The sequence below is a fragment of the Arabidopsis lyrata genome (genome assembly GCF_000004255.2).
Source record: "Arabidopsis lyrata subsp. lyrata unplaced genomic scaffold ARALYscaffold_3, whole genome shotgun sequence".
Classification (NCBI taxonomy): domain Eukaryota; kingdom Viridiplantae; phylum Streptophyta; class Magnoliopsida; order Brassicales; family Brassicaceae; genus Arabidopsis; species Arabidopsis lyrata.
In genome coordinates this window covers 7,838,324-7,850,302 of record NW_003302553.1, presented here as the reverse complement: position 1 = coordinate 7,850,302, position 11,979 = coordinate 7,838,324, and the positions used below count along the sequence as shown (strand labels likewise).

Below are 11,979 nucleotides of genomic sequence, written 5' to 3'. Positions count from 1 at the left end.
TCTGCTCTATGTTCTTTTTCACCCAATTCACTTCCTTACAAGTTACAAGTTGCACAGCTAGAAAACACCCTTCAAGTTCTAGTAAGTCTTCGCCATAAAATTTGTATTACGCTATAGGCTCGTTATTTGGAGGCTTGTGTTTGATTCTAATTAGTGAACCATATAGATCTCGTAGTTAACCTTTATTCTTCTTGATAATACTATCTTTAAGTGAAATATAACCGATGTCGATACAAGAAGATGATGTCGTGTTGATATCTTCTTGATTAGTCTATACTTTGAGATCATTCCACGAAGGCATACTTGTGTTGGCTGCAAAGATTGTTGGCAAGCGTATTAGAGACTTGATGGGTCCAAGATCATGAAGGTGAGTAAAGTGACTCAAAACTCATCCAAAACTTTTGGTTTTTGAGACATTACGATCTACACAAATCTTTATAAGTCTCGTTAAAGTCTTCTTGGACCCGAAAGAAAGGAACAACACCGAGTACGAACTCTACAAGAACTTATTGGAGAAGATATCTGTCTTTGAGTTCCCTATCATTGAGGCTTCAAGCTTGAGTTTGTTTGTGTGATCTCTTAATATTTAACTTCGTCTTTAAATATGTTAACATCTTTCTTTATTATGTCTTATTTAGTTTGTCTATATTACTCTCAAAAACACTCTCAAGTCTTAACCATTTGATTAATTCTTTTTTTATAGAAGAAAGATTTCAAATGATTGATTAAGATCATAATTAAGAATCCACATGGTTTGTTTCTCTTGACCGGCTTATACCATCTTCAATTGGAGGCAACCACTAAAATTAAAATCCGGTTTCAATTAAAATCCGGTTATATCCGGTTAAATTACTAAAGAGAGACAGAGAGAGCAATCATTTGTCGACGATTGAATAGGAAAAAAAAAAGGAAGGAGTCATGGCACGACGGAGGGCGAAATCGAAAACCCTAAGTTTCCAAAAGATTCAGCGTTCCACGAAGATGTTACCGGAGCTTCCAAAGGATTTGGTGGAGGAGATACTCTGTCGCGTTACGGCGACATCTCTGAATCGATTACGTACTACTTGCAGAGCCTGGAATCGTTTAATCGAAGATGATCGGAGATTCGCGACGAAGCATTTGGAGAAAGCACCAAAAGCGTTTATACCTCTCATGCTGAGAAAGGAATACCGTGTTTTTCCGTTTAGCGTCAATCTCCACAGAGATGATCCATCTGTAGTGTTCAAAAGAGGGGTTAAACTCCTCTATCGGCTTTCTAATTATCGATTTCGTATAGATCGAGTATTTCACTGCGACGGCTTGCTGTTATGCACCTCCGATGAAAACGAATCTAGAATCGTGGTTTGGAACCCTTTCACCCGTGAAACCAGGTGGATCGAAGCAGGTCTCAAGAGGAGAGACTTCACTTTCCTTCTCGGCTACTCGCAAGTCACCTCTAGTAAGAGCTACAAAATATTGAGCTTTCTTTCTGGTAGAAATGATTCGGAAATCTATGATTTGAACTCTGATTCATGGAGGCGGCTTCTTGATCATGATCACTCTCTAGAGTTGACAGTTCGATACGCTGGTCACAGCGTGTCTTTAAAGGGTAACATTTACCGGTTTCATGGAGAGGAAACAGGAACCAAATCCTTGCTCAGATTTGATTTTGCAACTGAGAAATCCGAGATTCTGCCTCTTCCTTATCAGTGTGATAGTTATGATGCCAAGATTCTTTCCGTTGTTGGAGAAGATAGGCTCTCTGTGTTATTAAAGCGGTGTAGAAAGGGTTCCAAGACTGAGATTTGGGTTACAAATGGGATTGATGACACCACCAAAGCTGTTTCTTGGACCAAGGTCTTAGCATTGAATTTGAGCAGGGACCTTCAAATTACCGATCGTGGAAGTTTCTTGCTCGATGAGGAAAAGAAAGTCGCCCAAATTTGCGAGAGATGGTTCGACAATGGAGACGACGAAAGCTATAACAGTGACATGCTATACGTTGTTGGGGAGGGTAAAAAAGACTTGATAACCGTTTATGAAGTACCTGATATAAGAGTATGTTGGCCTGCTATTCTGAATTATGTTCCAAGTTTTGCCCAAATCAAGCTAGCTGGAGGCAAAAGGAAAAGAGGTCACTGAATAGAAGCTCTACATGTAAATCTCCTTTTTTTTTTTCTCTTAGTTATCTTGGTCATGTTCTTTCAGTTTCAAGCTTTTCTTGTTCTATGAAACTTTGCTTGTGTTTTTTTGGGCATCCAGAGTTGGAAAACATAAAAGTTGTTACTCATGAGATACTCTCTTCTTGTGGTTTAACCTAAAGTTAAGCAAAATAAGTCTATCGATAAGAGATCCTTTAATTGTCACCGATGCATCAGGGCACTATTACATTTTGACCAGCACTGCATCTTCCTCTCATATTAATAAGTTCTGTATCATCTGTCTGTTTAACAACCTAACGATCAGCCATTGTTTAGAGTGATTGCATGGTAAAGCATTTGTCAATTATGTATCATAACTTACAGCTGTAAGAGCGTGTGCCTGCACCTTTGGAATCTGACTCTTATGTTTTATGTAATCTCTAGCTTCAACTCTCAATGTCTGCTGCCATGGTATAACCTTATGTATTTTCTCTGTTTTCATTGTGTGGAAAGCGCATGAGTGCTCTATAGTGTGAATCGGATAGCATGATTGCTCTGCCACAGTATTTCAAAAGCTGTAGATCACACGACTGTAAATCAGATAGCATAAAATGAGACTAGAATGTGTCTCCACTTCCTGTCTTCTTAAAAGACAAATTTCATTATATGCTCAACATCACCAGCTATAACGTCTCTGTCTCGATTCAGTCTAATGTTTCTGCTCCATGTTGTTCTGTTCTACTGTGGATTCAATCTCCCCTTAAGAAATTTGTCTCTGTCTTCCTCTCAATCTCAATTGCTGTGACAACACAATTGATAGAAGCTAGCAAGGGATAACTCATCAAGACCAAAGCCATACACGTAGATCAACTGATCAAGTGAAAGAAGTCAGTACCACTTGTTTTTCTTTTTCATCAATCTGTTTAGCTTTACACATTTGATCATTCGAGTTCAAGACGCTCGGTTTCGTTCTCTTCTATGCATTTTGGATATTCCTCTCTGACAAGTATTTGTGTTAGAATATAGGCTTGTTATTTGGAGGAATTTGCGTAGAATTCCAATTGATGTATGAATATATCATACCTTGATTATTACGATCTTTTGGCATGTTTCTGAGGTTCAATGCTTTTCCTACTGTCATTTACATCAAAGCAATCCCAATCCGTATTGAGTAGGCTCTGGAGAAATCAAAGGATGTCTACGTTTACCTCTACTTCAAGCAAATCCAGTCGTGATTGAATTCGACTGGGAGATTCAGAACTACCTTAGTTCTAAAGTGAAGAAATGTCAGCATGATGTTGAGAAGCCTTGCTTTATGGATATCTGTAGCTTGTCTGAACTCTGGGTTTAGGACTGTTGAAGCAACTACTTTCTGCATCATAATAGTCGTTTTGGATTAGCAATCTCAAATTTTCTGTTATGGACCTTCTCCTTCCGGTGTGAAAGATCCTTCTTCCTTGAATGTATAGAGCTTCCACACAATCTACTCTTACCTGCCGGAAAGTGTCAATGCGGAGATTATGTATTTAGAGAAGTGATGATGAAGGAGTCTCTACCCGAGTGGATCAATTGGCAAAAAAAGAGTGTTCATGTTCTCGGTTTTGGTGTTTTAAACAAGTACCTTCCAGATCAATCTTCCGCTTTCAATTTTGATCCGGTTAACAATCCTCAGGAAATCTTGAAGCAGTCAAGTTCTGTGCTTTTTGTTTAAAAAGTTTAGAAGTAGTTGCTCACAAAGATTCAGCCTGCAAATGCAACGAGGTGAACTTATTGTACCTCCCTGATGACGACGAATACAAATTCAGATTCATAACCGCAGTCTCTAACGGATTCAATCAAATCTCCAAAGCCATCACCTGTTAAAGATGGGGAAGGACAAAATTTGCTGATCGTTGTTGAAATGTGGTTTCGAACTCGTCACATGTTAAATACACACAACCGACTTAACCGCCAGCCTACTATGAAATATTGAACGCCTTTCAGCCGTTTAATTATTAAATAGCTAGAACCGCAAACCCAAGTGGGTTCTAATGAAAATATTAGCTAACTAGCTTATATTTACCTAAATACAGTGATTACAGTCCGTGAAAATATTTACGAGTTGAATCTATGAAACTACAGTGTCATATATTATTTGGCTCTATCATGTGTTATGTATAAGGTAACATTTTTTATACAAATGTTACTCTTTTTGTTTCAAAATATAGGATGAATTTTTAAAATCAAATATTAAATAATAGTTTTAAGTCGAAAAAATAATTTCTTAAAAAGTATGTGCTATAAACCAAAACATCATATATTTTTAAACAGAGTGAGTATAAATTTGATTACTAAAAATAATTGGTTGTGAAAATGATATAATGCAATTATTTTACAATAAGCTAATCATGTAATAGGCAAAACAATTCAATTCAATTCAAAAAGTGTGTTAAAAAAGAGAAAAAAAATAGTCAAACATAATCAACAAAAATACACTATAATGTTGTACAAAAAAGGTACATATTAGTCTTAATATTCAAGTAGTTAACATGTTGTTTAATCAAATGTCTCACAAAATTGTGTTTTCCGTATTCTAATGTAGATGATTTCTGATATCAAAGAAAGAAGAAGCAAATCGAAACTCTATAGAAAGAAGTGTCCAAATAGAATACATACATGTGATGATGTCACTCGTAAATCAAACATAGAGCAGCCTGGAAAAAGAGATAGCTTGTCTAGAGATTAAAGCAAAATTCACTTGGAAAGAGATCGAAATTGGTATTTCTCTTACTATATCTAGAAAGTGTTGATGTTGGTGTTGCTGCTGTATTCATAAGATAAATCTAAAATCATATTATTTACAGCCAACTCCGCACCTTTGGTGCAATATGTCAAGTGCAGAGCAGCATGCAACATTGTGTGCCAACTCCGCACCTTTGGCGCCCACTGAAGAAGTTGATCCCACTCTCCCTGCTGACAAGTGACTATTCAATGTGTTGGTCTGAAGCCAAAAACTCTTGGTTATTTCAATTTCAAGACTTTCTTTCTTTTTTAATTTTGCTGTGAACAAGTGGTCTGAAGCCAAAACTCTTGGTTATTTCAATTTCAAGCCTTTCTTTCATTTTTAATTTTGCTGCTAATCCTCTACTGCTCTCTCCCATGGATTCACATCTCTAACCACTACTTCACTTACCTATTGGTTTAGTTCAGTTTGGTTTCGAACGAGAAATTTAGTTAGGCTTGGGCATAATACCCGAACCCGAAGAATCGACATGAACCTAATCCAAAAAACTCTATCCGAATCCGAACCCGAAGTTTTAAAATATCCGAATGGGTCCTAAATTTCACTACCCGAAAACTCTTGGTTTGGTTGTGTACGAGAAATTTGGTAATTGGTTAATTCAGTTACACAATAAATCTGCCCAAATTACATTTCGCTTCGGTTAACGAGAACCAAAACGATCCATATATAAAAAAAATTGCGCCGACCATATTAACCGATCATTAATACTCGCCGCCGATCTCCGTCGAAAAACCCTATGGAGATTACCGATGAATGGGGACGCAAACTCTGCATCTCCTCCTCTCCCGAAGAATCCATTGGTCCTTTCTTCTCGAACCCGTCAGATTCTCAGCTTCTCTTCTCTTCTCCCTCACTCTCTCCTCCGATTCTCTCTACTATCCCTCACTTCTCTCCCGCGCGTTTTCTCTCCGTCTCCGGCGTCCCTCCGTCGGATTCTTCCGCAATCCATTCCTCTTTCAATATTCTCAATCCGCACGATGATACCGCCAGGGTTCTCTCCTACAATCGCCTCCAGTTTCTACCTTTCCCCAGTAAAAATTCAGTCTTGGTGTTTTTCCCCACAGGGACTAATCTTGATCAAATTGGGTTCTTGCTGCTTTCTACCGGAGATTCCGGTGGTTTACAAGTCACGGGTTCAGACGAAGGTGACGTCTTTGTGGCAACAGAGAGATTATTTTATCGAATTTTGAAGATTTTGGTGCAACCTGTTAGTGATTTTGGAGCGTATAAGTGTTCTTCTTCTGGCGAATTGGGATACGTTTTGGTTTATTGTTTGTATTCGATTCATTGGTACTGTGTCAAGTATGATGAATCTCAAGGTAAGCCGGTTTTGAGAAACTTGGGGTCTAAGCAGTTTAAGAGGTTTATGATTGTAAGCGCTTCTTGGAGCCCTCATGTTACTGGAGAGTGTCTACTCTTGTTAGACAACGGTGAGGTCTTTGTGTTTGATTTGAATCAGAGACATTGTAGACTTAGAGGTTGCAAACTGAAAGTTTCTTGGGAGAGTCAAGGGAAATCAGTGAATAAGAGTTGGTTAGGGTGTGAATTTGGTTGGAGAGTTGGGATTTATATCGTTGCTCGGTCTGATGCAGTCTTTGCTATTACCAGAAGCTCTGAGAATTGCAGTGTGAGATGTTTATTGGAAGTTGAGACTCTGAATATGGCTGGAACAGAAGTGTTTGTTGGGTTTGCAAAGGCGGGTAGTGACGGTTTTCGGTTTATTCTTGCTTCCCAGAGCTATGTATTTCTCTGTGATCCGAGATCAGGAGTACCCTTGTTGAAATGGCAGCATGATGTTGAGAAGCCTTGCTTTATGGATGTTTATAGCTTGTCTGAACTCGGAGTTAGGACCGTTGAATCAAATACTTCTTGCGTCATAATTGGGTCGTTTTGGAATGCACAATCTCAAATGTTCTGTTATGGACCTTCTCCTTCTGTTGTGAAGGATCCTTCTTCCTTGTATGTATGGGAGCTTCCACACAATCTACTCTTACCTGTTGGAAAGTGTCTATGCGGAGATTGTGTATTTAGAGAAGTAATGATGAAGGAGTCTCTTCCCGAGTGGATCGATTGGCAGAAAAAGAGTGTTCTTGTTCTCGGTTTTGGTGTTTTAAACAAGTACCTTCCACTTGGGTCATCAGATCAATCTTCCGGGTTTACTTTGATTCGGTTAACATCCTCCGGTAAGCTTGAAGCAGTCAAGTTTCGAGCTTCTCGTTTAAAAAGCTTAGAAGTAGTAGCTCACAAAGATTCGGCCTGCAAATCCGACGAGGTGAACTTACTGTACCTCCCTGATGACGAGGAATACAAATTCCCAAGTCGATATGAATATCTCGAACTCAACTATCTCTCTTCTCACGCAAAAGGGATGCTCGCTGGGTTTTTAGATACAAAGATGAGGACAAAATCATCGGATTTGCAGAAGAGTAAATCTTTCAGCTTAATCTGGCACGAGGAGTTATGTAAGAAGTTGAAGATTTGCGGATTTGGTAGAGACAGATCTTCTTCTAGCATAACCGCAGTCTTTGAGAATATCGATTCACCGACAAGCGTTTTCGACATTGCATTGAGAGAAACCTGGTCAAGCTTACCTATAGAGATTTTGTTGCTTGCATTCTCCAACTACTCTGAGTTTGCAGATGTTCTGGTAGACAAGAAAAAACCATCTCTCGAGTTCTTAGTTGTTCCAGAATTCCCACAGTTACCACCTTTCGTGTTAAGGAAACCTTCAAGCCGGAGTAACAAATGGTCAAAGAAGGAGCAACCCGGTGTTGAGCTTGTTGGTCCTGTTCTTCCACTTCCAGTTCTCATCACACTCCATGAGTTCCGTAACGGATGTCTCAATTCAGAACAAGAGTTCTCGCCCGAAGCAGAGTTATCTAACCGATGCAATCAGATCTCCAAAGTAACCCGCGAGCTTGCAAACTCAGGTCGAGACGAGACAACCATTTCACTTGACGATGACCTAGACGATGAAATGTGGCTCAACAGTGATTCACAGAAGGAGAAAAAGACGTTCATTGCTTATCGTCCGATCACAAAGACAGCTGATTCAGACAGACTACAGCAAGAAGTCACTACGTTTGTCTCCAGAATGCGTCGTTGTAAAGAAGGTGATGATAATGTTGGAGGAAGAACAGGGCTTGAACTGTTTGGTGAGTTGTCTCCGGTCGAGATTTGCTTCGAAAATCGGGAAGTGAATTTCGACACTAAAGCTTTGCTAACTTCCAAGACGTTTCTCTCTCAATGGCAGCATCGATCATCTTCATATCAAGAGTTTCTTTCTCAGTACCATCTAACAAAATGAGAGTTATCTCCCAGTCCCACGGCTTCACCCATCAATTTTGTAATTTGAGGATTATCGTAGGTTTCTTGGTATTCTTGTCTTGTAACCAAACTGGTACGTAAATATATATACATTTAGAAATTTTCGTTTTGAAAATTCAAATTACGTAATTACCATTTGAAAGACTATCAAAATTTGCAACATATTGAGTTATCAGTTACCTAATCTGGCTAATCTAATTTTATATGATGAAAAATCATAACTGATCAAACAAAATTGTATCTATCAATTTATTATTATACATGGATTTAGTTGCATAATCGCATGCGTTACAAAATGAAACAAAGAGTTGGTTAAAAGAGTCTGGTGTTAAACTGGTCCTACTTTGGGAAGGAAGGAAAAAACTGTTCTTACTTCTTTTTCTTCTCTTTCGTAAGTCGTAAGATGGATCCTAACCCAAACGGAGATGGACCACCGATCACCGGAGCAATCCAAAAACTTCCTCCTCTTCCACCACCATTCTTTCCGGCGTGTTTTTGTGGCCTGAACTGATACGAGCTGCAGCAGAGAGATGAAGGAGGACGCATATGAGATGATTGATTCACCCCTGGACGTGGGACTCCATGTCTCTGCGAGCTATGCTTGTTAATGTCCCTAAGCATTTCCCTCTTCGAATTCATCACTGATCCTGTGGAATTGCTTCTCGTTAAACGAGGAAACGAACAGATCAGACTCTTCTTTATATCGCAGTTAAGGCTTGAGCTTCTTTTGAAGCTCCAAAACGACTTTGATGATTTCTCTGCCTCTGAGTCCGAATTGGCAACGCTCCCTCGACCATTTACGCTTCCACGAGTTTCTTTCACGCTGTATTTTATCGAGTGTTCAGGCAATGGTAAAGGCAGAGGAGGAAGATAGGAGGATAAGGATGGAGCAGAGACAATAGGAGGGAGCTCATATTTGTAGAGACGTTTTGGCATGGTGGATCCAGCTGTTACTTGGAAAGGAAGGACCGGGAGGATCATGCCGTCTGCAAAGATCTCGTCGGCTGGTGAGGAATCTTCAGGATCAAAGTTTCTTGAGATGTGGAACTCGAAATCTGAGTTTGATGAATCTAAAAGAGCTGTGTCTCTTCGAACCGGGCCTGATGGTTGATGTTCCATAGGAGGTCCTTTATCGGACTGGCCGAGATCACCAGCAAACGAAATTCGCTGGTGGTTTGACTCCGTGCAGATCATGATGGTCCTTTTTGCTGGAGTGTTCAAAACAAATTAGTGAAACCAATGAGAAACAGAGAAATGATGAGTAAATGAAAACTAACCTCTGTTTGGCGGAAAGATGAAACTCTGCTCAGAGACTTTCTTTTTGCAGGACTGTGCCAAAGAAAGAAAGTACCAATCTTGGTGAGCAGCGATCAAAATCAAGACATCGTAAAGTCAGATAAAGCATGAATGGGGGAGATGTGAAGGAAATAAGGTTTCCATGAGAAGATGATGAAGGAAAGGTTTAGGTGAACATGATGTTTGGAAACATTTGAGATTAAACGCATAAGTCTATGGATTAGAGGATGAAAACTTCAATTAAAATAATGGATGTGGTGTGCCACTACTAGTGCAGGAAACAATGGCTGAGAAAAAAAGAGAGCATAATATCTAATTAGATTTCAAGGGTATGAATAAATTACATTACCTCTTACTTAAGGCGTCCAACGGACTGTTTTATTGGACCGTGGAGCCTCCTACTCGGCACACAGCATATCCATTATCAGCATATGATCATCCTTACATTATCTTGCAAAAGTTAAACTACATTGTTTTTTTCTTTTCCATACAACAGACAATAATGGAACTCCAAATCAATATATAAGAACCTGATTGCAGCTAGAAACAAGTGTCCCAGTTCAGGTGTTCAATAAATGGAGGAAGGAAGCTGTCTATAAAAACCTTGAGAATGGTGAGATGTTGTAAAAAGAAAGCTTGGTCTGACCCTGCAAAGTTGTCAAAATTATCTAACATGACAAACACTGTTTCTCAGCAAGTTCTTGACACAAACATGCTCAAGAACAGAAAAGCTTTATACAAGCACAGGATCAGAATTTTCGCATAATCTAAGCAAGATACTAATTTAAGTAACTCCTGAGCTGCTAATAGAAAGAAATAAGACAAACTAAATTAAGAAGAACAAAATGTAAGAAAGTTGCAGAGAGCTGCATTATTGATAACCAAAAAAAAAAACAGCCTGGAGATTCCATTACCATGGAGATTACAATTAGCTTTTGGTAACGGAAAAAAAAAAAAACCCCAAGTTGTCTCTTTTACAACAAAAGAAGAATATTAAAGAAACCAAGTAAAATTGGCTTCTTCATTCACTAAAACTGAGCACATTGCTACATATAAATTTTCTTCCTTTTTTACAACGAAAAACAAAGTTGATACATTTTCTTGGATAGAAAAGAGAAGCTGACCCCAAATTTGAAGAAACAAGAAACAAACTTCATGTTTCCACAGGCTCAGGAACATCGTAAGAGTCTGCTGTTACTTCTTCTGCTAACCACAATCCTGGAAATAGAGTCTGCAATGAAAATTCAAAATTGAATTCAGAGTCAAAACAAGGATCAATTGTGTGTGTGAGAGAGAAGAAGAAGAAGAAGAAGAAGAAGAAGAAGAAGAAGAAGTTACATTCATTTGCTTCTGAACCAATCTCGGTCTCTTCTTTGGTCTTCTAGGAGGTCTTTTTCCAATTAGGGCTGAGAAATCTTGTTCGATTTCTTCTCTCAACAAAGAAACAGAGAATTTCACTTTCTCATTCTTGTGCTGCGAATCACCATCACCACCATCTTCGCTACCACCTCTCTTAACGCCAATTTCATGTCTCCGTAGAGAAGAAGAAGACTCGATGATCCTGGTGGATTCATCACCAGGTTCGTTACAAGCAGCTCTTCTGGTCCTCAAATTCCACGGCCGAGCAGCTGCAGCAACAACATCGCCGTTGTTGTCACCTCCATTTCCCAAAACGGAGAGCTTAGGTTTGTTGGCATCGTAGACGAGATCGACCCTGAGCTCTCCAACAAGTCCACCGTTGTGAGATCTATGATCGGGAGAAGGAGAAGAAGAAGAAGGAGATCGGTTGTGGTGAGGAAGCTTGACGCAGCGGAGGAATCTTTGCTGACCCCATCGGAGATAAGGTAAGGTGAAGTTATGGAGGCGTTTGGATCTTTCCGGTGGAGGAGGAAGCTCCATTGATTGATTTTTTTGGTTTCTCTCCGCCGTGGGAAGATGGAAGATTCCTTTCTTTCTTTTTGTTAACAAATTATTTTTGGTGAGCTTTCTTCTCTCTTTCCTTTGGAGCAACTTCAAAGTTTTTTTTTTTTTTTTTGGATTTCGTTTGTGTGTATTTATTCTCACAAATTTTTTATTTTATTTTAATTTCTGTTCGAATTATTCGTAGAGAGATAGAGAGAGTTAGGGACGCGATTGTAACGTTGTACTCGTTTTTTTTCCGACCCGTCTAAAACCAGCTTCACAACTTTGTTACTATAAAATACGCTTTTTTCAAAATTTAGGGGAATGACTAATGAGTGTTTTAGAAAACTAATTTTATAATTTTCTATAGAGCTTTGATCGTTCAGGTTATTATTTTTTAATAATTTTCTATAGAATTAATTAAAGTTCAATATATTATTGAAGGAATTATCAAGTATTTTTGGCTCTCTTGCTGCTTTTTTCTTTTCATTACACAACAATGATGGGTTACGTTACGTATAAAAGAAAGTGTTAGAAAACTTGCTTCTCAGG

The 11,979-nt window shown here is 38.9% G+C and overlaps 4 protein-coding genes across 4 annotated transcripts; 2 read left to right on the top strand and 2 right to left on the bottom strand.

Moving 5' to 3' along the window:
* The first annotated feature begins 816 nt into the window (after positions 1 to 816).
* Positions 817 to 2,345, top strand: LOC9321315 (F-box protein ETP2). The gene has a single exon (XM_021033747.1). It carries the CDS (start codon positions 919 to 921, stop codon positions 2,119 to 2,121), a length of 1,203 nt encoding a protein of 400 aa, XP_020889406.1. The 5' UTR covers positions 817 to 918; the 3' UTR covers positions 2,122 to 2,345.
* A 3,179-nt stretch (positions 2,346 to 5,524) lies between these two features.
* LOC9319192 lies at positions 5,525 to 8,344 on the top strand. The gene has a single exon (XM_021033346.1). It carries the CDS (start codon positions 5,639 to 5,641, stop codon positions 8,207 to 8,209), a length of 2,571 nt encoding a protein of 856 aa, XP_020889005.1. The 5' UTR covers positions 5,525 to 5,638; the 3' UTR covers positions 8,210 to 8,344.
* Positions 8,345 to 8,451: 107 nt separating this feature from the next.
* On the bottom strand, positions 8,452 to 9,913 carry LOC9319191. The gene is made up of 3 exons (XM_021033014.1): positions 9,875 to 9,913; positions 9,507 to 9,558; positions 8,452 to 9,437 (listed from the first exon to the last, which is right to left on the bottom strand). The coding sequence occupies exon 3, from the start codon at positions 9,421 to 9,423 to the stop codon at positions 8,599 to 8,601; it is 825 nt and encodes a 274-aa protein (XP_020888673.1). The 5' UTR covers positions 9,424 to 9,437; positions 9,507 to 9,558; positions 9,875 to 9,913; the 3' UTR covers positions 8,452 to 8,598.
* Positions 9,507 to 11,543, bottom strand: LOC110230359. The gene is made up of 4 exons (XM_021033015.1): positions 10,864 to 11,543; positions 10,056 to 10,756; positions 9,875 to 9,975; positions 9,507 to 9,558 (listed from the first exon to the last, which is right to left on the bottom strand). The coding sequence occupies exons 1-2, from the start codon at positions 11,422 to 11,424 to the stop codon at positions 10,679 to 10,681; spliced, it is 639 nt and encodes a 212-aa protein (XP_020888674.1). The 5' UTR covers positions 11,425 to 11,543; the 3' UTR covers positions 9,507 to 9,558; positions 9,875 to 9,975; positions 10,056 to 10,678.
* Between the last annotated feature and the right edge of the window lie 436 nt (positions 11,544 to 11,979).